The sequence below is a fragment of the Lampetra planeri genome, unplaced genomic scaffold, assembly GCF_965212315.1.
Source record: "Lampetra planeri unplaced genomic scaffold, kcLamPlan1.2.h2 scaffold_164, whole genome shotgun sequence".
In the NCBI taxonomy this organism is placed as follows: Eukaryota; Metazoa; Chordata; class Hyperoartia; order Petromyzontiformes; family Petromyzontidae; genus Lampetra; species Lampetra planeri.
In genome coordinates, this window is record NW_027614372.1 from 23141 (window position 1) to 50845 (window position 27705).

The following is a 27705-nucleotide window of genomic DNA, read 5'->3' on the forward strand; positions in this document are numbered from 1 at the left end:
GGATTGCTTGTGTTGCGATCGAAGCGCCGTGGTTTGTTTCATTTTATGTGATTTTATTTCTACCTACGTGACTTTACCGAAAGAACCAAAGAGTATTGACTCCTGCAGTTACGAAATCCTCAAATTATGATTGATAATAGTAATAATAAAAAATCGCACTTTATTTACAAACCGCACTCGGCGGCCACCGTCGACCGGGGGGTGGGGGCAAACCCCTCGCGCGGTTCCCGCCAAAACGTCACGCGGGTCGGCGGTGGTGGGTGGGGGCTAAAGCCGCGTGGTTGAAATGCGCCGCCGTGATTGGCCGAGGGCGATTTCCTTCGCCAGCCAATGGGAGGCAGCGAGGGGGCTCGGGTGCTGTGGGCAATGCGAATGGCGCCATTGAGGGGAAATTGAATCAACTAAAAACTAATTTAAACTTTTATTCGCAAGTTTGGTACGTTTAATAACCAACAACAAAAAACGAGAGAGTATTAACACGCAAATTAAGCGCGGCCACGCGTCTCGCAATAAAGGTACAGCTTTAATATTTTGAAATTAACGAGTGTTGGATAATTTTAAAGGCCTTGTTGGGATAGAGGCCTGGTGGATCCTGTGTCATCGCGTGAGTGCTGCACTGGTAAAACAACTTTTGTTTTTTACAAACGTTTACAATGTTTTCTTTTTCAGATACATATTTACCTCAAAAATGTTATTTTTGTGAAGCGTTCGTGTGTCCGTGACAAAAAACCACCCGCTGGAATCTGGGACGCTAAGCAGTTCGAGTCAGATAGCGCTCGGATGGGCAACTCGTGCGGGGCGCGTTTAGGATACTCTGTCATTGTACTGCACCTCATCGTCTGTTGTACTGCACTTCTGTGGTTACACGTCTATTTGTGCCACCCCCATCCCCTTATCTTCACCAACCCGCACTGACCAGCGTGAACAATGTGTCAAATAACCCACCGTAAGCGGCCCTTCAACCAGCAGTGGATTGAGATCGATACATCTCAAATTGGAGTTCTCTATTCTCTTAGGTTTTTTATGTTTTTTCGGTAAAGTCACGTAGGTAAAAAATAAATAATAGAAATAAAATTGTAAATAGTGATTTAAATAGTGATTTGTAATTTTATTTCTATTTTTATTATTTATTTTTACCTACCTGACTTTACCGAAAAAACCTAACAGTATGAATCCTTGCAGTCACGAAAGCTTCAAATCTCAATTTGGAGCTCTCTGTGAGCAGTGCGCCACCTTGACGGAACGTCACGTGGAAGAAGGCACTGCAGACCTACTACAGAGCCTCCTTCAGCTGCCTCTCATCCACGTTCATGTGCACCGTCTCGCATGCACTGCCATTATTTTTTAACAAGTCCTTGTACATATTGTAGCGTAATTCGTGTTAATTGCATCCCGCGAGTGTTTTGTCACATTTCAATCCGAAAAGAAATGTTTATCTTTCGATTTAAAGCTTTCGTGACTGCAGGGATTCATCTTCTTGGTTCGTTCGGTAAAGTCACGTAGAAGGGAAATAATAAAATAATATTATTAAAACGTAATAAAATTCTCACGACGTTTCGGCCACAACGCAAGCAACCGTCCTCAGGTGAAGAACAGGGCTGTCGGAAAGACAGCGTCCGAATGCACCTTAGTCAAGGCGCTCTCTAACCCAGCTTAAATATACGCTGCCAAGCTTGGTGGTGTTCATTCAGACGCTGTCTTTTCGACAGACCTCTTCTTCACCTGAGGACGGTTGCTTGCGTTGTGGCCGAAACGTTGTGATAATTTAATTGTTTTATATTTATTATTTTATTATTTCCCTTCTACGTGACTTTACCGAAAGAACCAATAAATGTTTATAGTTCGCAAAAGCTGAAAATGCGTATAGAAACACACTTTGGGTTACCCAACGTGCACGCGATTGTTTCAAACTACACGTTAAAGACCCTGTGATATCACATTTCGCATTTAGCACGCAAGAGTTGAGGTCAGTTTCGTATTGTACACTGATCCCATGTTTACGCTTCCTGTCTTCATATATAATCTTATTAAAGTAGATGTGTGTGTTCATTCGTACTGATAGTAACATAATCTGAGTAGAGTGGTGGTACATTGGAATCCCGTCAGTGGCGAACATCAGTGGCGAGTGGTGAGATGTTAACTACCTCACCTGGTATACAGGACGTCGTGGGTTCGATCCCGACCCTGACGACGCCTGCTGTATATTTGGAGTTTGCGTGTCTCTCTCCCCGTGGTTTGCGTGGATTTTTCTCCGGGTTCCCTGGTTTTCCCCTCTACATTTAGAATCAATGTGCGTTTAGAGGATTTGCCACTTACCTGAGCTATCATTTGTGGTCGGGTAGCTTCTGAAAAGAGCTGTATAGCTCAGTGGGCCTTGCCTAGTAAAATAAAAATAGTAAAAGATAGAACCGATCCTGCCCTCCACCCATCAACACTGACCAGCGTGGTAAAGTACGGTCAAACAATTTCCCAGGACCAACCATGGCATTGGGAGGCCTGAGAATGAATGATTGACTGTAATTGATTGAGTAGCATAATCCACGATGTCATTGCGTTGGCAGGTGTTGTCATGGCAGCGTCGGCCTTGGCTTTTGGCGGTGCGATGATGGTGCCAGCGGGCGGCTCGGCCGTGGCGGTGGCGCTGGCAGCGGCGGCTCGGCACGTGGAGCGAAAGCTGATGGAGGAGCGACTCTATCCTGAGCTCTCGGAACAGCTGGGGGTGCCCAACCACAGTGCGTTTGGCCCAGTGCGGTCACATGGGACACGGAGAGCACAAACGTCTCCACACACACCTCGCAGCGTACGTGGCCAACCGATTAGCACGGTTGACTACGTACGGTGCGAAAGCAGTTCATCATATTCTTGGGTTTTTTCGGTAAAGTCACGTAGGTAAAAAAATTAAATTATTTTTTTATTTTACTTTTATTAATTTACATTTTTTACCTACGTGACTTCACCGAAAAAACCCAAGAATATGAATCCTTGCAGTCACGAAAGCTTCAAATCTACAGTTCATCATACATACCTACACAACGGTTCTTATTTTATCCAACTCGAAAAGTCCAATTAGGTTTGATTTGTTTGTTTTTTCTCTAGCACTGCAGTTTCTCCAAACACAATTTCAGTTTATTTGTCTAAGCACACCTCATGAATGTAACTTTCTTGGATAAGTAAATTACATTCGTCTTAATAATTATATTCAGGGGGGTCCTGCATAGGAATTTTGACCACTCCTTCCTTGTAACAAGGCGACAGCGCTCAGAAACCCCATTGCCTGGGTACTGAGAACTTCTGCGGCATCTGTCACGTGACTCGATTCTCGGTGTCCCCCCCCCATCCCATCACCCCCTGCCCTCTCCTGCGCGTGCAACAGCAATGGCCACGGTGTCGGGAATGAACGAGTTGGACTACCCGTCCCAGGTGCCAGGCGCCATGCTCCATCCACCGGAGGTTGGCGCCATCAAGAGGGTTCCACTTCCGCCCGAGCTCGTGGAACAGTTTGGCCGTATCCTTACGCCGCGAAAGTGTAGTCCCGCGTCTCGGTTTGCGTTGAGGGGGGTTGGTGGTGTGGAAGGGTTAAGCGTTTAATAATTCGCATAAAATAATGAGGTACATAATTTCCTAACTTTGTACGATGAATGGTTTATGCTGTTTTTTTGGGGGGGAAACTTGCAGTTTGCATTTATTTATTCAATCATTTTTCTCTGCCAAAAATTTTCAGCGTAGTGTCTATCAACTTAATTATTTGCTCCAGATTTGTTAGAATCGACGTGTCTTTACTCAAGGGAGTGCTCCACAGTGCTCATGGAATATTTAGAACAAAATATGAAAATATGAGTTTCTAAAACTCAATCTGTACACGCTGTATGCCAGACACCTATCTGCTACATTGCCGACATCCACACACACTACTTCAGCCAAACCTTGCAGGTCCCGGGGGGTTTTACATATTCAATGTACGCATCGCGTGATTCCGTGCATGTATCACGAGCGTAAAATTAGCTTCGTAATTGATAAAATATAAGTCCATGCCTCCTGTGTTCTCCTTAATGCACCTAATGGAATAGACATGCAGTGTAACTGCATGCTGGGAGTGTTCCCTGAACTGGGCCGTGCCTGGCTAACCATCGACAATGACATCTTCATGTGGAACTACGACGATGGGTGAGGCGCACTGGGAAACGGATCACTTGACATAACATAGTAACTTAACTTCATACTCTCATCCCTTATACTTTCTTTACCCTTGCCTACACATCCTCATACCTTCCACCAGGTGTGAGGAGTAAGCTTTTAGGATACACACCTGGCAGCCTGTGGGCCAGACGCAATCCACAAGTAACCTCTCCCTGTTTTAAAGCAACGTTTTCATAATTATCTTTTTGAAGACTGATGTCCATAGTTGTGTATTCTCCCGATCCTAAAACACTTTAAAAAAAATTATGCAGCCCTCGAAGGCTTTGACGCTTAATTTTACATGTGAAGGGAGTATGTTTTGTTAATTACATTATACACAACGACAGTCATAGTTGTGTTGTATCATGTACCAAAGCTTTGGGTGCATATTACATTCCAGAGCCTCTTGTAATCTTGAGAATGTTTTATATATTAAAATGATTGGACATTTGCTTAAAGCACGTAGACTTTTACGAACAATATTATCCATAATAAATGTGTCATTAAACCCGCCACCGCCTGATACAGCCAATTCGTAAGGTTTGTCACGAAAAAAAAGTGCCAATAAGTGACTAGTTCAGCACACCGGTGTGGTGGAGAGTAAACTAATTGGCACGTTTTGTTTATGTAACAAACCTCACTAATTGGCTGTGTCGGGTGGTGGTGGGTTTAACAACACATTAATATACATGCGATCTAACCCCAAAAACCTGAACACTGGTCCCTCGGTGAACAGTGACATTGGTTAATAACGTTAGCATTTTCGTGGAACGGATGAACAAAAGCGTTACCCGAGGGACTACTGTATGATTGCATCTCTGCTGCCGTTAATGTGCGTGTCTTGTTTGTTCCCAGCGGTGACCTTGCTTACTACGATGGCATGAGCGAAGCCATCCTCTGCGTTGGGCTCGTCAGGCCCAAGCCAGGTGAGCACTATGGCAATGGGAAAAAAATGATTTCACGGCCCCTCGTAACTGGTTCATATGATTCCAAGAACACAGGATGAGATGTTACTATCCTTTGTGCAAGCACTTCCAAGAGTTCATGAACAGTGAGCCTGGTGAAATTTGGGGAGCGCATCGTCAGTAGTGAACCTTTGGTTCCTAGGGTGTTTCGGCCTTTCACACTATACACCCTCCCCAAAGGCGGCCAGCGACAGGGTGATCAATCCTATGCTTGCGTCCCATTCCCAATTAGTCATAGGAGTTGCCTTGTTGTTGATAGCCAACATCCCCAGGGGCCTCGCTTGCACAATCAAATCTTTAGCAGTTTATTTTACATCCTATTAAACAGTGTCCATTCTTAACACTTGTTGCCGCTCGATAGCAATGTGGTGCTGTGGAGAGTGCGAATGTGCCGATGTTGATCATGTTCATAAGATTACGGTAGCAGAGGTGGTGTGATGGTGGTGGTGACGCTGGGTGGTGCGATGATGTGATGCCGATGGTGGCGCGTTAACGGCGGTGACGTAGCCTAGCGGTATGGCGTTCACTGCTGGTTTTGTTGCAGCGGTTCACGGTTGGAATCCAGTGGCCACCCTGATTGTTCCTGTGGGTGTACTAATCGTGATAATGTACACTGCTTCACAGTGAATGTTTAAATATCCTCTGACGTCATTGGCAAGAGTAGGCCGTTGTGTGCCAACGTCGCAGTATACATTTTCCAGATTCGAAAAATACCTGCAAATTACTCGTGTGGAACGATACAAAGCGATCATCGCTATCTACCGGCAGACTTTTGCAAATGAGACTGCTGGTCTCTCTGGGTTCTCACCTGGTTCCACAAAATATAAAAATGTACTAAGCTAATATGGTAATGCTGCTGGACACCATGTTGGTGCTGTAGACAATGCTGCTCCAGTGACTGTGGCATGACAGCCCGGCGCTGTGTTGCCACCTGTAACGCCGTCCTTCTGCATGATGCAGGCATCTTCCAGCCGCACGTGCGCTACCTGCTGGTGCTGGCGACGCCCGTGGAGATCGTCGTGCTTGGCATGTGCGCACCATCGGGAGCCCCAGGTGAAGTAAAACTCGTGGCTGAACGAGTGAGCGAGTGAGTGGTCTGTGTCCCACACCCCAACATGTCAAGTGCCTGTCTCCATAGGTGAAACGCTCTGTGTGTGCATGTGTGTGCTTGCGTGCGTATGGAGAGTGGTAGTGTAGCGGCTAGCGCGCTGCGCTACGAACCCAGAAAAGTGGGTTCGATTCCCGCTCACGGCCAACACCAGTGACGATTATCTGTGGGCCTCCCCTTGGTCGACTCAGCCTGAGTACCATGTATGGTATGTAAACATCGCCACTGGTGAGACAACGGCGGCGGGGCGTGGTGCTTGCCACCCACCCTCGCGTGTGCTGTTCCGGACTTGATAGGTGCTGCTCGCTAACAGCACTTGCCCCAACAGTCTGTTAAGGCTATACGGGGATCTTTGAATGCGTGCGTGCTTGCCACTATGGGGAGTGATGGTACAGTGGTTAGGCCTTGCCGCCAGCAGCGGCAGGAGGCACCGGTAATCGTGGTGTCTGTTTCGCAAAATAACTGTTGGTTGATGGTGTGCCCACCGCAGGTGATGGGGGAGCGGAGGGCGAGGGGCTGCTGCTGCTGCCTGAGCCCATCTACTCGTTGCCCACGGACAACACGTACTTCCAGGCGGTGTGCGGCACCACGACGGGCCGCGTCTTCCTGGCGGCGCGCGACGGATGCCTCTACGAGCTCGACTACCAGGTGCCCCACCACCAGACGCGTGCACGCTGTCCCCGACCGTGCGCTGGTCTAAAACTAACTAACTCATGGTTACTTTGATGTAAAGTGCAGTCTCCCAACTATTATCCACGAGGTCTTTCTGGCCTGTTAATGTGCTCTGAAGAAGGGCCATTGCTGGAAATGTTGCCTGTTATATAAATATTTTTTTCCTTGGCCATTGGGGCGTTATCGTTTCCTCCAGCGATATCTCCCTGCAGCTCCCTTTCCACTTCGACGTCGGCTTTCTTTGAGACAAATTTCATCCTGTTCAGTGACATAAAACAGGTGTTAAGTTGTTCAAACAACAAATTGATACTTTTAGCAAGCAATGAAATCGGCATTAACATTGTGGTGAACATGCAAACAAACATGACAAAGACAGTGCACATATCAGAGCATTTATAGCTCGGGTTGAGTAGTTATTTGGTGTTTGAACATCTTAACACCTGTTTTATTGCCAGAAAGGGTAGAACCTATTCTTTGATACTGGCAACAAAGGTCCCATGATATTTTACATCCCGTCAGATCGTGGTCTTACCTTGCGATCCTGTGTAGCCAGTCACTATTCTTTCCTGGTCACATGTCTGCAATATTGCAGTTTTCCTGCACTTGGTAGCCTTGCTTTTAAACCCTGGCATTATTTAAACCACCGGGGTGGAGGTTGGGGGAGGGCAACCTCCGTGCCGGATATGGACCGCAACTTAATTTCGCTCGGCCTGTGTCCACATGAAGCCTACTGCTTTGGAAAGGGCCGCACATATTTTTGTTCCATCACTGCAAGCACCTTTGGGCGCCACTGTGGCGAGACGTTAACTACCTCACCTGGTATGGAGGAGGTTGTGGGTTCTATCCCATCCCGTGAAGCATGTTGTGTATTTGGAGTTTGCATGTTCTCTCCGTGGTCGCTTGGATTTTCTCCGGGTCCTCCGGTTTTTCCGTCCACATTTAGAATCGATGTGCGTTTAGAAGATTTGGCTGCTATACATTTCCACGTGATAAGCCACTTCGTTGAGCCATCATTTGTGTTGGCCAGGTCGCTTCTGAAAAATAGCTATTTCGCTCAGTAGGCCTTACCTGGTACAATAAAAAGAATAGTTCAGCTTTTAGTTACCTGGTCTAAACCGTGACCTAAACACCCGCCTTGGTCTAAGCCGTGCTTTCCTCTTGTGCGTGGTGGCTGGCGTTATGTGCGTGCTCTGCTCCTGTTGCCGTGGCCGGGATAGGCCGAGGCCGGCTGGTTCAGCCACCGTTGCAGGAAGATAAACCACTCCAAGAGCTTCCTGTGGGGACTCATGCCCTCGGTGCTGCAGTTTGGCTTCAGCGAAGAAGGTATTGGGCACACATACACGCACACACGTAACGCACACACACGCATTGGCTACACATATATAGCAGTCGCACACAAATACACAGCAGTCACTCGCACAGCAGTCTGCACGCACACAGCATTAAATTCAGAGTCCATACTCACACGTGCACATTAACCACCGCTACGGTAGTTCATACATTTACACGTTGGTCTATGCACATTATCCACACATGCACATTGGCCACACACACACACACGAAACAACGATACCCCATATAGCCTTAACAGATTATATATATAGAGGCCAGCACGGTACACGAGAGGGTGGGTGGCCAGCACCATACCCGGCCGCCTTTGTCTTCTGAGTGGGGATACTTTAACACTGCACCAGTTAGTCATTTGAGGTTGAATCGATCTCGGGGAGGCCCAGGACTGGTTTAGATAGTCGCCATTGGTGTTGGTCGTGAGTGGGAATCGAACTCAGGTCTCCGGGTTCGTAGTGTAGGGCACTTACCACTGCGCCAACGCTCCACCTTTGGTTTATACATATTCACACTTTCACTTTGGCCACACACACAGACATATACAACAGTCCCACATACACGGCATCTATACACACTCATACAGTGGTCTCGACACGGACACACATGACTCCACGCACACACTGGGTCCCAAACACTAACATTCCTTCCTGCACACAGCAGTTCACAGCACACTGTTCCACACGCATGAGCGCATACATACACACGCACACACGTGCCGCACACTATGGCGTACTCGCGCACAAGCGCAATAGGGCATGCACGCACGCGTATGTATTCTCTCTAAATGCCCACCCCCTAACACGTGCACAGACCCCGTGGTGCAGATCGCCGTGGATGACTCGCGGCACGTGCTCTACACACGCACGGAGCGCGGCTGTCTGCAGGTGTTCGACCTGGGCGCCGACGGGCACGGCATGACGCGCGTTGCCAGCCTCTCGCACAGCAGCATAGTCAACAATGCCGCGCACGTCGCCAGGTGTGAAGGGGTTGATGGATCGCGTGGAGTTTGGCGCTCGTGTGTGTGTGTGTTGTTGTCTTGGTGTCAACTACTGTGTCAAAGTAGGGGGCACAGCTGGTGCATCTGCCAGTCATCACAGTCGGTCAACCCATGGCACCTGGGTCTGTCCCGTGACCTGTTAGTGAGCCTTCGACACTTCACCTGGCTCAAAGTGCACCTGGCCTGGCACAGGCACCTGTGGTGACGTCACCGTCACTTAGTGGCGAATGGCAGGTATTGGTTGTCTATTTGGTACTCTCACCTTAACTGGCACTTCAGCAAGCGGTCAGCGTGCTGCACTACGACCCCATTGGACCCAAGTTCAAATCCCACTCACGTCCTACATTAGTGATACATATCTGAATTGATCCTGCGCCTCCCCGAGGTCAGCTCGGCATTAAGATTTGGTACCTGGTGCGCTGTGTAAATATCAGTACTGGGGAGATAAAGGCAGCTGGGAGTGGTGCTAGCCACACACCGCTCTCTCCTGTGTCATGCCGGCATGAATATCAACGCTGAATTAACATTGTGCCCAGTGTTCAGTTGGTCAGCATTTAAAAACGATTCAATCCACAGACTAAGACTTGACGAACATGTTGTCTAGCCAAGGGTGAAAATGACACACGCGAACTTAATGGCGACACTGGTGTGGAGAGAGTTGTCATACGCGGCTCTAGGAAAGAGGACTAGTGTGCTAACGGCACGATGTCCGCGGCGCTCTGCAGATCGGTCGACCGTTCCAACTTCAAACCCATCATCCACATCTCGGCCATCGAGAAGGCCGAGTCCCTCAACTGCCACCTGCTTGCCGTCACCCACACGGGTAAGCGGCTGCCGCAGGACTGCATGAGGAGCGGCGCACGGATTACCGCGGTTGTTACTGACCGTGGGGCGCCGTGGTGGTGACATGTTAACTACCTTGCCTGGTATACAGGAGGTCGTGGGTTCGATCCCAACCCTAATGCCTGTTGTATATTTAGAGTTTGCTTGTTCTCTCTCCTCTTGGTCACGTGGCTTTTTCTCTGGGTCTTCCGGTTTTTTTCCCTCCGCATTTAGAATCGTCATGTGTTTAGAGTATTTGGCTGCGATGAATTTCCACGTGATGATACGCCCACGTGGCTGCGCTATCATTTGGGGCCAGGTCGATTCTGAACAAGTATAACCCGTAAAAACATAGTTTTTCACTATAAATCCTTTATATGCATGGCGGCTAGAGTCCTCTCGTCCTCTGGCTTGAGATGGCTGCCACCTATGGGTCAGATGATTGCATGGCAGCATTAAGCAATTGGTAATTAAATATTATATTTTTGTCCTAAAAAGTGTAAAATTTTGGAAAAAAATTTTCACGAACATTAATTGTCACGCACAACGAGTCTGTGTGGAAAATGTCAGCTCGATTGGATCACGGGAAGCGGGTTAAAAACGACCGAAAGATTTGCACGGTCCTAAGCAAGCAAGCAAGCAAGTGAACTTAATATAAAGGATTTAAAAATAGATGCATAGCTCAGTGGGCTTTTCCTGGTAAAATAGTTTAGTTTATTGTGTTTTTTAGAAGGGTTAATTGTTCATCGTTTAATGAATTTATACGCGAATCCATATTTTTGTAACGATTGAACCGATCGGAACCCATTGTTACAGCCCATTGTCTTTTTACTGCCGGATATAGGCCTTAACACACTGTGGTCATGGGGCTTTTTTCACTGTACTCCTTGCTGGCAATTGCGGATTTGTGAGGTTGGTGAACTGGTCATAACTTATATTCTTGGGTCTTTCGGTCAAGTCACGTGAATAAAAAGTAATAGATCACGACGTTTCGATAGCAGCACAAGCAATCGTCTTCAGGTGAGAGATAGCTAGTCATAAGTTTTATTTCTTGAATGCGATTATCAATAATGCAAAAAAGGCAAGATAAGTGGTTTAGTAATATTTGTGTCTGTTCTGGGCTGCTTCTAGGCTGATACAGCCTTCAACGAGTAACTGGCATGGTGTGTAGACACAAGCACTGTGGGATTGGTTGTGACCATACCATCCCTTCCCCGTGTCTCTTACCGCCCTTAATTTAATGCCCAATCCATAAATATACGAAGGAAACATCACAGCGATACGCTCCAGTGCTCCTGGTGCGGTTATCTGGCTTTGACCACCTAAATCTGAAATTGTAGTTGTTGCTCTGCATCTACATCAGCAGCCGTATGAAAGAAGAAGACCGGCCTTAATAGATGCTTGCCAAGAGCATTTGCGCGGACAGTCTACGGGCTGTACGGGAGATGGTTGTAAATTTGTCACCGTGTTACATCTTTCCCCAGGCGTGCGCCTCTACTTTGCCGTGCGGCCGTTCCACGCGACGCAGGACCGGCCCAGCGGCCTCTCGCTCGTCCACGTTCGCCTCCCGCCGGGTTTCTCTGCCAGCGCTGTGTCCCAGAGGCCGGCGCGCGTCCACAGAGCCCTCTACAGCCGCGGTGAGGAGGGATTTGGACGCGGCCAGGAGTTGGTTCGTAGTTAAGGCTACGGTCACGGTCACGCGGTAATCACCCCGGTGTGCGTCTGCCCATCCCCCCTTTATGTCGTTTAGCAATTAAGTCTCCGCGGTAAGCGAGATGTTAACTATCTCGCCTGGTATACATGAAGTCGAGGGTTCGATTCCGAACCCGATGCCTGCTTGTATATTTGGAGTTTGCACGTTCTCCCCGTGGTCACGTGGATTGTTCTGTGTGCTCCGGTTTTTTCCTCCACATTTAGAAATGTGCGTTTTGAATATTTGGCTGGGCTAAATTTCCATGTGATAAGCCACTTCGTTGGACTATAATTTGTGGTCGGGTCGCTTCTGAAAAATAGCTCAGTGGGCCTTACCTCGTAAAATAAAAAATAGTTGAGTTAATTTTTTTATTAGTAACAATACCCGATGATCGTCGCCTCAACCCCGCGCTGACACCGCTGACAGCATTGTCCGTCCTTACACGTATCCGTCGCCTCTCGGCCTCCGTCTCCACCTTACCCTTTAAATGTCTTTGATGCACGTCGTTTCGATATTCGTCGCATTTTTGAAGAACCCATGCCTGACGTAAAACACGTATTACTGTATTTAGTAAAAATTCACGGATGAGGAGCGGGAAAATAAGTACTTCACGGATAAGGCGGCCGAACGTAGCCCCGAGCACACCACACGCTCGTGTGCTGTTCCCATTCTGGTTTTACGAGGTACATTGTGCTACACACCCGAAAACCCGAGTTCGATTCCTGCTCACAGCCAGCATCGGTGATGAATATTTAAACTGGTCCTGTGCCTCGGCTAGGTCGGCTCAGCCTAAATAAATACCTGGTGCGGTGTGTTAAACATTTGCAACTGGTGCTGGCCAACCCTACCCCTCCACGTGTGCCGAGGCGTGCCGGCCTTCATAGGCTTTGCTGCTTGCTAACAGCACTTGCCCCAGCAGTCTGTTAGAGGCTACAACGGGGGGAATCTTTGTGTGCTGGACAGGCACTCTGCTGCTGGCGGCAGCGGAGAGTGAAGACAACGACACGCTGTGGTGCATCGACAACGCCTCCTACCCGTTCCGTGGACAGCTTATGGAGTCGCAGGTATTATAAACAAACAAGAAACTATTAAGCGGTGTTTTATTTTAGCAGGTAAGCCCCCGCTGAGCTATATGGAGCTCTTTTTCAGAAGCCACCTGGCCGCCACAAATGATAGCTCCAACGAAGTGGCTTATCGTCACGTGGAAATCAATAGCGGCCAAAAATACTCTGAACGCATGTTTGTTCTAAATTTGGAGGGGAAAAACTAGAGGACAAGGAGAAAAATCCACGTGACCACAGGGAGAGAGAACATGCAGACTCTAAATATGCAGCATGCTCAGGGTCGGGATTGAACCCACGACCTCCTGTACACCAGGCGTGGCAGATAACATCTCGCCACCGCGAGGAAGGCTCAACCAGGACACATGGTGAGCTGGAAAGACCCTTCACTCTGTCAGTTTAGTTTTGTTGGCCTTAGTCTGCACCTCCGATTAGCACGGTTGGATACATACGGTGCGAAAGAAGTTTAACGTACATACGTACGTTACACACACTGGCCGAGCTAACACAGTGAGTGGCCTCCTCGCTCTTTCTGATTTAAGCTCTGTCTACTGCTCATAGCCCCCCCCCCACCCTTTGCCTGCATCACAACTTGAGGGATGAGGTTATTTGAAACTTAGGCCAAAATCCCGATTTTCACAAATACTTGTGGTTTATGGCGTACGATGTGTTGTGTACGGTATGTTGTAATGGAGCTGTGTTCTGTGGTGTATCGTGGTGTATTATGCTGTGGATTGCTCATGGTGGTAGTGTATGTGAAGCTCGTTTTCACTGGTTATAGTAGGTTGTGATGTGTGTGTGTGCAATAATGTTGTTGTGGTGTGACGTGGTCTGTTTCGTGTTCATTCTTAGCGTCCGCAGTGTTGACACGCGCATGTCTGTGTGCAACCTGTGCTTGCTGTGGTTTGTTGTGGTGCGACTTGTGTGTCCCGTGTAACTGTGTTATACTCGGTGTTGCTGCTGCTGCTGCTGTGTCGTGCAGGTGACGATGGGTGCGGAGGTGCGTGCTTGGGCGCTGGAGTGTGTGGGTGGCGCCCGCCCTGCCCGTGGCATCACGCCGCTAAACGGGGACCGCGTGCCGCACACCGAACCTCCGGCCGTCGCGGTTCAACACGCCACACCGCCACCACGCTTCATCCTCCTCTCTGCACAGGTGGGAAGCCACCCGTGCACCTGGCCAACCCTGCTGAGATTGTGACGATGATCATGACGGTGGTGTTGGTGGTGATGGTGATGATGATGGTGGTCATGATGGCAAAAATGATTATGGTTGTGGTGATGATGGTGATAAAGGTTGTGTTTTGGTGATGATGTGAATATTGATTATAATTGTGAAGATGATAATATTGATTATGATTGTGATGATGATGGTGATGATGATGGGGGTGATGATGGTGGTGATAATAGTGAATATATCGTTAATTACGGTGATGACGCAGCCTCCGATTCTAACAAGGGTGACGTCGACGATTGCGACGATGTTAACGTTTTTGGTTGTGGTAGTGATAATTGCTGATGCTCTTGGTGATTCTTGTTGCTAATTATCATGCTCGTTATACCCCCCCCCCCCATCCCACCCTCCATCCGTGCTGACTGCAGGGAAGCTACCTGTTCCAGAAGCTGCGTCCCGTTGAGCAACTGCGACATCTCCTGGTGAGCGCCGCCGGTGGCGAGAGCGACGACCTGCAGCGCTTCTTCCAGCTGCACCACGTACGTCCGACCCCCGACCCAATAACCTTGCATTCACAAGGACTAGGCGTGTAACAATTTGCCCTCTTTGCCCGTGATTCGATGAGTTGTCACCATTTGTGAGGGTCTTGATTTGATTCTGGAATGGATTATTTCTCATCTCTTTTGTGCCGCCTTGTTCAGCACTTGCCGCCTCGTTTGTTTTGTGTTGTGTTCGTACTTTTTCAATTTTTTTTCTGTCTAGCCCAAGGGGTTGGCAACCTCCGCCTCTCTAAGGACTGCATCTTGACATTATTTTTTAAGGAAGACCATCGTCTCGTATTCACATGCATTGCGGCTCTTGAAATATTGAGGGATTTTTTTTTACCAAATTCGATAAAAATGGCTGCTCTTATTATTTTGGTTGCCAACTCCCGGGCTCGCCTCTATGTATGTTGAGCTTCTTTTGCACCGTACGTAGCCAGCCGTGCTCATTGGAGGTGCGGGGGAAGGACAACAAACTAAACACAAAAAGCACTTCTAAAGAAATTAGTTTTCATTCTAGATTTAAAAGTGCATAGCTCCGGTCGCTTCCAAATATTGGAAGGAAGAGCGTTCCAGACGGCCACAAGCGTAGGCAGCGACCGTCTTTGTTCGACGGCTCGCCAAAAGCCGCTGCTGCGAGGATGTCCGCCTCTTGTCTGTTTAGTTCCCCAGCTGCGCGGCGTGTGTCACACCCGGTGTACTGACGGTGGCATGTGACACTCGGTATGCTGACGGTGGCGTGTGACACTCGGTGTACTGACTGTGGCGTGTGACACTCTGGGCATGTGCAGGAGGACCAGGCGTGTGCCACCTGTCTGATTCTCGCTTGTTCACGGGCGGCGCACGATTCCGAGGTGTCGATGTGGGCGGCTCGAGCTTTCTACAGGTACGTGCGCCTCGCATGCGGAGGGTGTGTATATGTGTGTGTCTCCCGCACAGAGGGAGATGCGTGTGTCACAACCTTGTGTTACAACCTTAATAGGTGCCACAACAGTCTGTTAAAGGCTACACAGAGGGGTTTTTTGGGCATATTCATATGCATGTGTGCACATGAAAGTGTTGTGTGTTTGTGTGCACATATGTACGTGTGTGGTGTTGGCCACCCACCCCCTCGTGAGCCGTGCCGGCCTTCATAGGTGCTCGCTAACAGCACTTGCCCCTACAGTCTCGTAAGGCTAGAGGGAGAGTCTTTGTCTTTGCATATATGTGGGGATCAGTAGTGTAGCGGTTAGCTCGTTGCGCTACGAACCTGGCGATCCGAGTTCGATTCCCGCTCACGGCCAACACCGTTGACGATTATGTGAACCGGTCATTGGCCTTCCCTAGGTCGACTCGGCCTCAAATGAGTACCTGGTGTGGTGTGTAAACACCACCACTGGGGAGACAAATGCGGCCAGGCGTGGTGCTTACCACCCATCCCCTCTTGTGCCGTGCCGCCCTTCATAGGTGCTCCCCATAAACAGCACTTGCCCCAACAGTCTGTGCAGGCTATAGGGGGGTTATTTGCCTTTGCGTGCATATACACGTGTGTGTGTGTGTGCGCTGCAGGTACGGAGGAGAAGCCCAGATGCGTTTCTCCGGCATGCTGCCTCAGGCGGTCCCTCTGGGTTCCTCCTTCACCCCCTCGGCACAGAGTGAGAAACTTTTTTTTCCCCCTCCTTTTCCTCCCCAGCATCCGCGCACTCAGCTTTGTAGATGCACACGTTTGTACGTGTAAAAGTCCTCTGTTGATCCACTGCTGGATGAATGTCTCCCACATGTCCTTTGGTCATGTGGGAGTTGTTTGACCATGTTTCACCACACTGGACTGGTTCGGTTGTCACTCGCCACTGGTGTTAGCCATGGCCGGGAATTGAACTCGGGTGTCCGGGTTCGTAGCGCAGTGCTAACCCCCCACTATCCCTTCTCCCTTTCCCCCCTGGTTTGTGATGCTGCCTCCCAGAGACCATGCTGAACTTCGGTAGTCCTGTCGCAAGCTCCACTATGCTGCGGTCGCCTGCAGGAGGTGAGAATCAGAATCCTATGAGCTATATGAAGCTCTTGTTTCCACAGATATTTCAGTAGGGCCGAGTCAGAATGTTACAACAACAAACAATATAAAGACACGATGTGAGTGCGAAGTAATAGGAAAGGTAAGCAAATCACTAAATATAAATACGTCAAATAGATTAAGGTTTACAAGTTCAAATTGCATAAGTACACTAATTTCATCGTCCGTCTGTTATCGTATCCGTCGTCTCTCAGTCTTACCCTTGACATTTCTTTGATACATGTCGTTTCGATATTCGTGGCACTTTTGCAGAACTCATGCCCGATGTAAACCAGCGGGGTATTACTGTATTTAGTAAAAAATCACGGATGAGGCATGGGAAAATAACTACTTCACGGCAGAGGTCGCAATCGGATACCCGATACCCGTACCCTACCCGATACCCGGCTACCCATACCCAGCCGGGTACGGGTACCCATTTGCGACCCTGGTGCGGCCGGGTACGGGTAGGCCGTGAGTCACTGGTGAGTCACCGTTTGTCACTCATTTCCCAACGTCCTGTCTCTTCTCACAATTCAAGTTCCTAGAATCATCCCACCCGTACCTGCAACATGGCTTCATCCCAGAGGTCGCAATCGGGTACCCGATACCCTACCCGTACCCGGCCGGGTACGGGTAGGGTACGGGTACGGCCGGGTACGGGTACCCGTTTGCGACCCTGGTGCGGCCGGGTACGGATACGCCGTGAGTCACTGGTGAGTCACCGCTTGTCACTCATTTCCCAACGTCTTGTCTCTTCTCACAATTCAAGTTCCTAGAATCAACCCACCCGCGCCTGCAACATGGCTTCATCCCAGAGGTCGCAATCGGGTACCCGATACCCGGCTACCCGTACCCGGCCGGGTATCGGGTACCCGTTTGCGACCCCGGTGCGGCCGGGTACGGGTAAGGAATCAAAACCCGTTTGCGACCTCCGCTTCACGGAAAGGTCACGGAATAAGGTGGCCGAGTGTAGCCCCGGGTACACCACCCGCTCGCGTGCTGTTCCCATTCTGGTTTTATGAGGTACATTGCCCTACACACCCGGCAACCCGAGTTTTATTGCTGCTCACAGCCAGCATCGGTGATGAATATTTGAACTGGTCCTGGGCCTCTGCTAGGTCGGCTCAGCCTAAATGAATACCTGATGCCGTGTGTAAAACACATCAAGTAGTTGTAAAACTGATGTGTTAACACTGCCTGTCTTCCCCGTCACCGCCTCTCCCACCGCGCGCATTTCTTTCTCGTCAGTGTTGAGCCCTCAACAGGCCGGCCTCGCTGCGCCCGGGACGGACGCGGCTGGTGCTGGGCTCGGCCCGGAGGTGGTGTTCTCGGGCCGGCACAACGGGGCGTGTCTCTACCTCGCTCGCATCCTCAGGTGAGGGGGAGCGGGCCTGCTCGCAGGGTCATGATCCACCACGATGCGTCGTCATCGTTGTCGTCATTATTGTCATCATTATTGCCATCATTGTCATCGTGATAATCATTTTTATGATTATTGCCATTGTCATCATCACAATCGTTATCAATGTATGTTGAACTTCTTTCGTGCCGTACGTATCCAACCGTGCTATCGTGTTTATATTCATTTCCCCCATCACGATGATCGTGGTCATTGTCGTTTGCCATCATCGTTATCATAGTCGTCGTCATCACCGTGATTGTGATCATTAACCATCATTGTAATGTGCGGTCATTAAGACAGCAACTCCACAGCACAGCGTGGAATGAAAGTATTGGAACCCGGCATCAACTTCAACGACGACGAAACCCATGGGCGGCCGAGGCAGCCAGGACAGCGCCAACAAATCACGCTGTAACCCCACGTCACCTGCTGCAACCTTGTCCGACCATCCCACCCTCATTTCTCGTTGCAGCAACTTCTGGGACGGGAACGTGGTTCTGGAGCATACGATTAAGGAGGGCAACCGGCAGCTCATCACCGTGAGTGTTTTGCTTCGGTGCCTTTGCACGCGTCATGGGAGGGGCTGTTCGCATGCAGAGGAGCCCCCCCCCCCCCACCCCCACCCTGGTAGAGTAAACTCGAGTAATAAACTACAGCGCAAATTTCCTTTCCGTTTCTCTTCTCTCACACCCTTGTCTTCCCTTGGTTTATACTGGTAGGAACCATCTGGTTCCACCAGCCCACAGGGGATTATTGTGTCCATCCGTCCGTCGTGCATCCAAAAATGGGAGGGCTGGGGCTGGGTGGGGGAGGGGCTGGGTGAGGAGGGTGGGGCTGGGTGGGGAGGGGCTGGTCACCCCGTGGTGCCCTTATAAAACTCAACGTTTAACCTACTCACGCCGGCTTGTGCCCGCCCTCAGTCGGCCATATTTGCGGAATACACCACGCCGCCGTTGACCCTGCAGGCCATTGACCGAGCAAACCCAACGTTCCTACCAGCTCCCTCCGCAGCAGGACAATGTGTTCCATGCACGTTGCTGTTGGTCGTCTGCATGCTGTGTGCGCCCAGGTGCTGTGCTGTATCCTGCACCTGCTGTTGAAAAATAAATAATGTTGAACCACCCCCAGCCACCACAAACTTAACGGAGCGGCTTTCATTTGCTTTCTCAGCTCGACAGCGCCGTGGCCGTGGGGCAACTGGACGACATGATCACCCGGCTCGAGGGCCTCGTTGAATTCCTGGACAAGGACGCGCAGTTTGCAGGCCCCTCCCTGACCAGGTGTGGTTGGCTGTAGTAGCATACCTGTGAACCCCTTATCAGTGCTCTACCTTGTTACAGACCAATTCAGACCTGATTGGTCACCCCGTGCTCCTATAAATCTCAGCGTTTATCCTACAAAGTCCCATCACAAGGGAGAAACGCAAAAAAACGACTATATTTTCTTCCCATATTGGAACGGCTGTACGCCGTATGGACCTGAACTCAATTTCCCTGTTCAAGAATGCGGGTAAACCGTATGGGTTGACAGGTATGCAATGGCGAGGTTTAAGTTTTTACGCGCATGTAGTGTGTGTGTGTGCGTACGTACATTGAACTTTGTTTCGCACTGCTCGTAGCACAACCGTGCTAATCGGTTGTCGTCGATGCGAGTGTTTACTCCGCCCAGCATTTACCGCCGCAATTGGTTGATCGATATTTTATTTAACCAGTTAAGGCCCCCTCAGCTATAGATATTGGTCTTTTTCAGAAGCGACCTTGCTGCAAATGATAGCTCAATGAAGTCGCTAATCATCACGTGGAAATTTGGAGCAGGCGAATTACTCTAAATGCATGTGTCTGAATCTGGAGGGAAAAATACTCGCGACCACGGGAAGGGAGACACGCAAACTCCAAATATACAGCAGGCGTCAGGGTCGGGATCAAACCCACCCACGACCTCCTGTATACAAGGCGAGATAGTTAATATCTCGCCGCCATGGTTAATTGGGCTTGAGCAGCACAAGTCGTCGTGGCTGGGAGGGACCAGCTTGTCAATTGGTTTATATATCTGCTTCTTAACGTAGGTTTGTTCGAACCCACTTATATGTGTGTGTGTTTGTGTGTGTACTTGTGTGTGTGCGGTTATGTAGCGGTTAGCACGTTGTGGTACGAACCCGGCGACCGGAGTTCGATTCCCGCTCACGACCAACACCTTTGACGATTATTTCAACCGATCCTGGGCCTCCCCTAGGGCGAACTCACCTTTAAATGAGCACCTGGTACAGTGTGTAAAGTCATTGTCACTGGGAAGACAAAGGCGGTTTGACGTCGTGTTGGCCACCCACCACATTGTGTTCCATGCCGGCCTTCATAGGTGCTCGCTAACAGCACTTGCCCCAGCAGTCTGTGAAGCTATATGGGGGGGTCTTTGTCTTGTGCGTGCTCAGTGGTTTCGCCACATCATCGGCCGTGCCCCAGAGGCTGCTGGGATACCCCCGGGTGGACGGTGGTGGAGGGCAGCACCTGCAGCAGGAGATGCAGCGCAAGTACAACGGTGAGGGTGAAGATTTCCCTGACAAAGAAATATAATGATTATTGACTTCTTCACGATTATCATCATTTGCCATGTTCAATCCGCTGCTGGATGAAGGCATCCCGAAGTTGCCACTACCACACATTGTCGATTGTGTTTCGGTCAAAGTGAATCGGAACGTACCGAGGGTAAAATGCTCTTCGCTCACAATCGTATATCGCACCATTTTACCCGCCCCACCCAACCAACCCTCCTCCCACCCTCCCAAACCCCCCCCTCCCCTCCTAGCTGAGGCCCAGGCACACGAGCGAGCTTCCCTGCAGCAGATGGGCTCGCTGGTGCACCACGTCATCCAGACGCTGGCGCTCTGGAAGCTGCTATGCGAGCACGGCCTGTCCGTCCTCACCGCCGCTCTGCCGCCGGTAAGCGTCTGTTGCTGGCGGCCAGTCGTTTTACGACGTGGTCTAGCCGGGAGCGCTGATGAGTGCCGAGAGCGCGAAACCGGGTCTCGGCTTTTTTTTCCCCAAGCAGTCGCCGACGTAAAGACGTTCGTGTTTTATTACTTCCCTTCTACGTGACTTTACCGAAAGAACCAAGAAGACGTTCGTGTCGTAGGAGGAGTTCGATTAGTTTATTATTTAAAGTGGATAATTTGACTATTTAATTAAGTGGAGTCGTGAAGTAGCAAATTCGCTGCTTGTGTCTGAGCAAGCTATGAAGAGCCGCTTGAGGGACAGAACATATCCAGCTTGAATCATGGACCTCAGTGATGCTGCTGGTTTAATGTCTAGTGCAGCGGTTAACGCGCTGCGTAACGAACCCGGCGACCAGAGTTTGATTCCCGTTCACGGCCACCACCACCAGTGACGATTATCTGAGCCGATCCTGGGCCTCCCCTAGGTGGACTTGGCCTCAAATGAGTACCTGGTGTGATGTGTAAACATCGCCACTGGGGAGACAAAGGCGGCCGGGAATGGTACTGGCTACCCACCCCCTCGTGTGCCACCGTGCCGGCCTTCATTGGTGCTCGCTAGCAGCACTTGCCCTAACAGTCTGTTAAGGCTATACGGGGGGGATCTTTGTCTTTGTAACCTGACAATTAAGAACCCCTTAGCAGAGTGTGAGAGGCTCACGAGTGGTGGCACAGTGGTTCGCGCACCACGCTCTGAACCTGGTGACTTGAGTTCGATTCCCACTCACGACCAACATCAATGACTAATATTTTAACCAGTCCTGGGCCTCTCCCGTACGGGCGACTCATCCTTAAGTGAGTACAATGTCAAGTCTGTACATGATGTTTATTTGCTCGCTGCATGGCGCTGGAGAGACGAAGGCGGCCGGGAGTGGTGCTGATCACACTACCCAATTGGTGATCACTAAACAGCGCTTGCCTCACGAACCTGTACAAGGCTACAACGGAGGATATTTGTTATTGTTTTATGATCTCCCCAAGCCAGTTCTTGGGAGCGCCACACACTCGCCCGTGTGTGTGTGTGCGCGTGCAGGACATACGCGACACCCTGAAGGCCATGAGCCTGCAGGAGCTGGTGCTGCGGGGCGACGCCGTCACTGGCGGGCTCATCACGGCGCTCATCAACCGCTACATTGGCGACTTGGCCTCCACCGACTCCATCAGCCAGCACCTGCGTGCCGCCTGCCCCCTGCTCTACAGCGTCGATGACGTCACCTGCTCCAAGGTGCGAGCGCCGTCGACATCTGGCGCTCTTCGGACGGAGCCGCGTGGCAGCGGCGGCGATGACGGCGGTGGTGATGACGGCGGTGGTGATGCATGCCCCCGCGATCCAGCGGGCGAGGGTTGGTGGATTGCGTAGAGATTTGTGAGGCTTCTGAACCCGCTGGTAGTCGCGTACTGTATTTTTTTTTTGGGTGCTCTGGGAAAGTAAGATGCACCCTAAGGTTATGCCCGTTGTCAAAAAAGTGCAAACTAAACTGTTAACTAAACTATTGTTTATTTATCTTCTTGGTTCTTTCGGTAAAGTCACGTAGAAGGGAAGTAATAAAATAATAAAAATAAAACATAATAAAATAATCATCTACGTGACTTTACCGAAAGAACCAAGAAGATGAATCCCTGCAGTCACGAAAGCTTTAAATCGAAATTTATTGTTTATTTAGCCAGGTAAGGGATCTGGTCACAAATTATAGCTCAACAAAGTGGTTTATTACGTGGAGATTTATAGCAGCCACATACTCTAAACGCATGTACGTTATTCTGATGCGCTCGTGAGACGTTTGCCATGGGAAAAAATGGGTGAAGGAGCAGCCCTGCAATTGCTTTGCTCGCACCCCGCTGCTGCTGAAAGTGCCTCCACTCGAAGATGGAGCACTCTCGAGGGTGTTTTTGGCCTACTCGAGGCTTGGGAAGAGTAAGTGACGGGCATATATTACAAATGTAAGTGTTTGCGCGCCGAGTGTGAAAACGATCCGTGACGAGCTCCGTGACTGTCGTCGCGACGCAGGCCAACGAGCTGCTGCAGAAGTCGAGGCAGCAGCTGGGCGGCGCGGAGCGCGAGCGAGCGCTGCGCGAATCTCTGCAGCTCTACCGCCTCATCAGCCACCAGGTGGACCTGCCGCTCGTGTGCAGCCAGTACCGGCACGGTGAGCGAGGCCCCTTGGCGTACAACTAAAGTGGAAAAACTACTAAAAACTAAACTATTTTTGACGTTCCATTGGAACCTCATTTGCCAGTAAAAAATATGATAATTGTTTTTTTACCCTTCTATCTGGCAACGAAACTGACACCTTTTTTTACAAGGAGTCATGTTTGCATAGACCACAATACCTGCAGTCATAATGCAAACAAAAAACATAACTCTGATAATGTGCGCCTTTTGGCGTCATCTGGTCCAACCCATGTGAGACTAGGCTCTAAGGAAAGCTGCCTCGGGTGTGGACCAATCAACTACAAGGACAGTGCATACATTATCAGAGTTATGTTTTTTGTTTGCATTATGACCGCAGGTATTGTGGTCTGTGCAGACATGACTCCTTGTAAAAAAGGTGTCAGTTTTGTTGCCAGATAGAAGGGTAAAAAAACAATGATTATTTCTGATGTTATCAGGTAGGGCCCACTCAGCTATGTGGCGCTCTTTTAGAAGCGACCTGGCCGCAACTGATAGCTCAACCAAGTGGCTGATCATCATGTGGACATTTTTAGCAGCAGGCAAATAAATTTCGATTTAAAGCTTTCGTGACTGCAGGGATTCATCTTCTTGGTTCTTTCGGTAAAGTCACGTAGAAGGGAAATAATAAAATAATAAAAGACCAGGTCTGTCGGGGTCTTCACCTGAGGACGGCTGCTTGCGTTGTGGCCGAAACGTCGTGAGAATTATTTTATTATGTTTTATTTTTATTATTTTATTACTTCCCTTCTACGTGACTTTACCAAAAGAACCAAGAAGCAGGCAAATACTCTAAACGCATGACATTGATTCTAAATGTGGGGGGACAAAACCGGAGGACCAGGAGAAACATCGACACGACCCCTTGGAGAACATGCAATCTCCAAATATACAGGTTTCAAGGGTCAGGATCGAACCCACGTCTGTTTCATACACATGGAAACTTAGCATTGTCAGAATAGAATCTGAATATTTATACTGGAGGAATCCAATGAGCTATCAATTTTTTTTTCCCAGATATAGTGAAAAAATTAACCCGTAAAAACAAAGTTTTTCACTATAAATCCTTTATATGCGTGGCATCGGTTTTATTTTATTATTTATTTCTGTTTTTCTTGAGTAAGAGTTTCATTTTATCACATTGGTATTTTAAATGAAATATGAAAATGTTTTTTTCCTAAAAAGTGGAAAATTTGGGAAAAAAATTTTCAAGAAAATAAATTGTCACGCACAACGAGTCTGTGTGCAAAATGTCAGCTCGGTTGGATCACGGGAAGTGGGTTAAAAAACGACCGAAAGATTTGCACGGTCGTAAGCGCGCAAGCAAGCAAGCAAGTGAACTTAATATAAAGGATTAAAAAAATGTATGTCACCGCTGCTTATGACGACACGTTAATTCGGTGGTTGATAATGAGCGAGTGTGTGCACGTGTGCGCCCCGCTGCGCGTGCAGTGCGGTTCTACGAGGGCGTCCTGGAGCTGTCTCTCGGTGCGGCCGAGAGGATCGACCCGCAGGGTTTGGGCCTCCACTTCTACAAGAACGGGGAGCCCTCCGAGGATGCTCAGGGCCGCCAGGCGTACATGGAACGGTAACGGGGGACCCCTGCCCCCCTTACTGTGACCTGCCAGCTGGCATTCGACACTCCACGTGGCCTTCAAGTGCACATAGCCTGGCACAAGTGCCGTGATCGTTGTTGTTATATGTGCGTGCCTGTGTGTGGTGCAGGCTGGAGTGCTACCGCTGTGTGACGGACATGCTTCAGGAGCTGGTGCAGGCGTCGCGAGCGCCCGTCCAGTCCCCGAGCGTCCCGTCGCACCCGGGCCCGCCGGCCGCGCCGGCTGACACCAACCCCTTGCCCAGCACGGAGCAGGCCGCACAACACGTGAGGAACACATACAAAGATCCCCCCTATAGCCTTAACAGACGTTTGGGGCAAGTACTGTTAGCGAGTAGCACCTATGAAGGCCAGCACGACACATCAGGGGATGGGTGGCCAGCACCACTCCCGACCGCTTTTTTCTCCCCGGTGGCGATGTTTACACACCGCACCCGGTACTCATTTGAAGCTCAGTCGACCTCGGGGGGAGGCCCAGGACCACGTGAGATATTCGTCACTGTGTTTGGCCATGAGTGCTAATCGAACTCGGGTCATAGCTGGGCTTGTAGTGCAGCGCGCTAACCGGTACACTACCAATCCCCTCACAACACATGAGGAACACACACACAAACAATACAAACGTATACCTGCGTGTGAGTGCACAACGACAACAACCGTGACGGTGACGTCCCCACGACACTAGCTGCACTTTGAGGCCACCTGATGCGTCTGAAGATTTGCTGGCAGGTCACAGGAGACCCATCCAGGTGTTGTGAGTTAACCGAGATGCACCACCTTTGTTTACCGTTGAAAGCAGCGCACAAACACAGGCAGTGTTTACTTGCACAAAGACAACGTTTACACACGGCACACACGAGCGCACTGCACACGCACACACACCGATTCAACAGCAGTAGCGCTAAGCAATGAGCTGTGGTCACGCGTGATGTGACAGAGCTGGCTGCTGGCCCTCCTTGTCCCCCACTCCTTCCGTGCAGTATGAGCAGATGCTTCGTTTGGCTCAGCGCTGCACAGACGAGCTCTTCCACATCTCCCTCTACGAGTGGCTCGTGGCTGCCGGCCTCCCCGACAAGCTGCTGGAGGTGATGATGATAGTTGTGACCGCGGTGGAGATGATGATGATGATGAAGGTGGTGGAGATGAAAATGATGATGATGATGCTGGAGAAGATGATGGTGCGTGAGATAATGTTGACGGCGATGATGTTGGAGGCAATGGGGATGGTTGTTGGCGTTGGTAATGATCGCGACGACGACTGGGTTTTTCCACTGCGGGAACCCAAGCCGTGCCGCTCACATCGCATACAACGAGCAGGTCGAGCCTCGTGTATGGCAGCAACAATGATTACCCTCTTCCTGGTTCTTTCGGTAAAGTCACGTAGAATGGAAATAATAAAATAATAAAAATTAAACATAATACAATAATTTTCACGACGTTTCGGCCACAACGCAAGCAGCCGTCCTCAGGTGAAGACCAGGTCTGTCGGGGAGACAGCGTCTGAATGAAACAACACGCTGTCTCCCCGACAGACCTGGTCTTCACTTGAGGACGGCTGCTTGCGTTGTGGCCGAAACGTCGTGAGAATTATTTTATTGTGTTTTATTTTTTATTATTTTATTATTTCCATTCTACGTGACTTTACCGAAAGAACCAAGAAGATCAATCCCTGCAGTCACGAAAGCTTTAAATCGAAATTTAATGATTACCCTACCCACTACCCCCTGGCCCTGCTTGGCCTCAAGCCACATTCAGACATCTTGTGGAGGCCAAACACATCACAGTTTTTTTTTTATTTGGCTTTGCAAATTTTGGGATTTGTTTTTTTAATGTTATCCAACGTCCCGTCCGGACGTTCTCGTGCAGGTGTCCTCGCCGTACCTGCAGCCGTACCTGGTGCGCATGAGCTCTCTGCAGCAGGACAAGCTCACCTACCTGGACCTGCTGTGGCGTTTCCACCAGAAGTCGGGCGCGTTCGGTGCCGCGGCCCGTGTGCTCGCCCGCCTCTCCGACATGAGCAGGTGCGCCCGCCACCACCATCACTGCCATCTACTTCTACTTCTCCTCCTTCCGTCGTATGGCTCATGTAGATGCAGAGCGTGATACTACAATTTCACGATTCTGATGATCAAGCCAGATAACCGCATCAGGAGTAGCGGAGTGTATCGCTGTGTGTATATCGTGTGTGTATTGAACTTCTTCTGCACTATGTAGCCAACCATGCTAATTGGAGATGCGGGGGAAGGACAGCCAACTAAACGCAAAAAATAACACGGTTATTGGAAAAGGTGTTCTATGCAACTGGCCACAGACCATTTCTCAATGTGCCTGTGAAAGTATAATTCTCCCATTCCGTACCGACTGCTTTTTCTTGCGACGGCACCCCCGGGGGCCCTCTGCCTTCTTGATAATCTTCTCAGCTTCTAAGTTTTCGCTCTCTCCCGCGCGTTGAACACGCGCAGCACGGAGGTGACGTTGCAGCAGCGCATGGAGTACCTCGCCCGCGCCATCCTCAGCGCCAAGAGCTCCCCGACCGTGCCACCCCACGCCGCGGACGGCGAGTTTCTGCACGAGCTGGAGGAGAAGATGGAGGTGAGGAGGAGGGGTGGCGGATGTGGGCAGCGGTTGTGGTGTTAGCGGTTATAGTCCTGTGCAGTCCTGTGCTGCGCTACGAATCCGGCGACCCGAGTTCGATTCCCGCTCACGACCAATGCCGGTGACGATTATCATCATTGGTCCTGGGCCTCCTCCCCTAGGTTGACTCAGCCTCAAATGAGTACCTAGTGCCGTGTGTAACCATCGCCATTAAGGAGACAAAAAGGCCCTGGCGTTGTGCTGGCCACCTACCCCCCTCGTGTGCCACAGTGCCGGCCTTCGTAGGTGCTCGCTAACAGCACTTGCCCCAACAGTCTGTTAAGGCTATATGGGGAATCCGTTTCTTATTTA

General features: G+C 50.0%; 1 protein-coding gene across 3 annotated transcripts in view; it reads left to right on the top strand.

Annotated features, from left to right (window-relative positions):
- Nucleotides 1–288: 288 nt before the first annotated feature.
- Nucleotides 289–27705, top strand: part of NUP155 (nucleoporin 155) — a 37632-nt gene continuing 10215 nt past the window's right edge. The window contains exons 1-29 of one of the 3 annotated variants that reach the window (XM_078622591.1): nucleotides 289–619; nucleotides 2562–2732; nucleotides 3374–3505; nucleotides 4068–4164; nucleotides 5032–5102; nucleotides 6102–6194; nucleotides 6740–6897; nucleotides 8139–8244; nucleotides 9079–9244; nucleotides 9991–10088; nucleotides 11572–11724; nucleotides 12744–12844; nucleotides 13824–13994; nucleotides 14441–14551; nucleotides 15346–15440; nucleotides 16103–16188; nucleotides 16497–16559; nucleotides 17835–17961; nucleotides 18461–18527; nucleotides 19159–19268; nucleotides 20417–20523; nucleotides 20791–20924; nucleotides 22008–22199; nucleotides 22983–23121; nucleotides 24597–24732; nucleotides 24870–25026; nucleotides 25740–25844; nucleotides 26626–26780; nucleotides 27222–27351. In XM_078622591.1, the coding sequence (XP_078478717.1) occupies nucleotides 2570–2732; nucleotides 3374–3505; nucleotides 4068–4164; nucleotides 5032–5102; nucleotides 6102–6194; nucleotides 6740–6897; nucleotides 8139–8244; nucleotides 9079–9244; nucleotides 9991–10088; nucleotides 11572–11724; nucleotides 12744–12844; nucleotides 13824–13994; nucleotides 14441–14551; nucleotides 15346–15440; nucleotides 16103–16188; nucleotides 16497–16559; nucleotides 17835–17961; nucleotides 18461–18527; nucleotides 19159–19268; nucleotides 20417–20523; nucleotides 20791–20924; nucleotides 22008–22199; nucleotides 22983–23121; nucleotides 24597–24732; nucleotides 24870–25026; nucleotides 25740–25844; nucleotides 26626–26780; nucleotides 27222–27351 (3423 nt within the window). In that variant the 5' untranslated portion in view covers nucleotides 289–619; nucleotides 2562–2569. The remainder of the gene's footprint in view (nucleotides 620–2561; nucleotides 2733–3373; nucleotides 3506–4067; nucleotides 4165–5031; nucleotides 5103–6101; nucleotides 6195–6739; nucleotides 6898–8138; nucleotides 8245–9078; nucleotides 9245–9990; nucleotides 10089–11571; nucleotides 11725–12743; nucleotides 12845–13823; nucleotides 13995–14440; nucleotides 14552–15345; nucleotides 15441–16102; nucleotides 16189–16496; nucleotides 16560–17834; nucleotides 17962–18460; nucleotides 18528–19158; nucleotides 19269–20416; nucleotides 20524–20790; nucleotides 20925–22007; nucleotides 22200–22982; nucleotides 23122–24596; nucleotides 24733–24869; nucleotides 25027–25739; nucleotides 25845–26625; nucleotides 26781–27221; nucleotides 27352–27705) is intronic. The other 2 variants (XM_078622592.1, XM_078622595.1) reach the window with 2 other exon arrangements.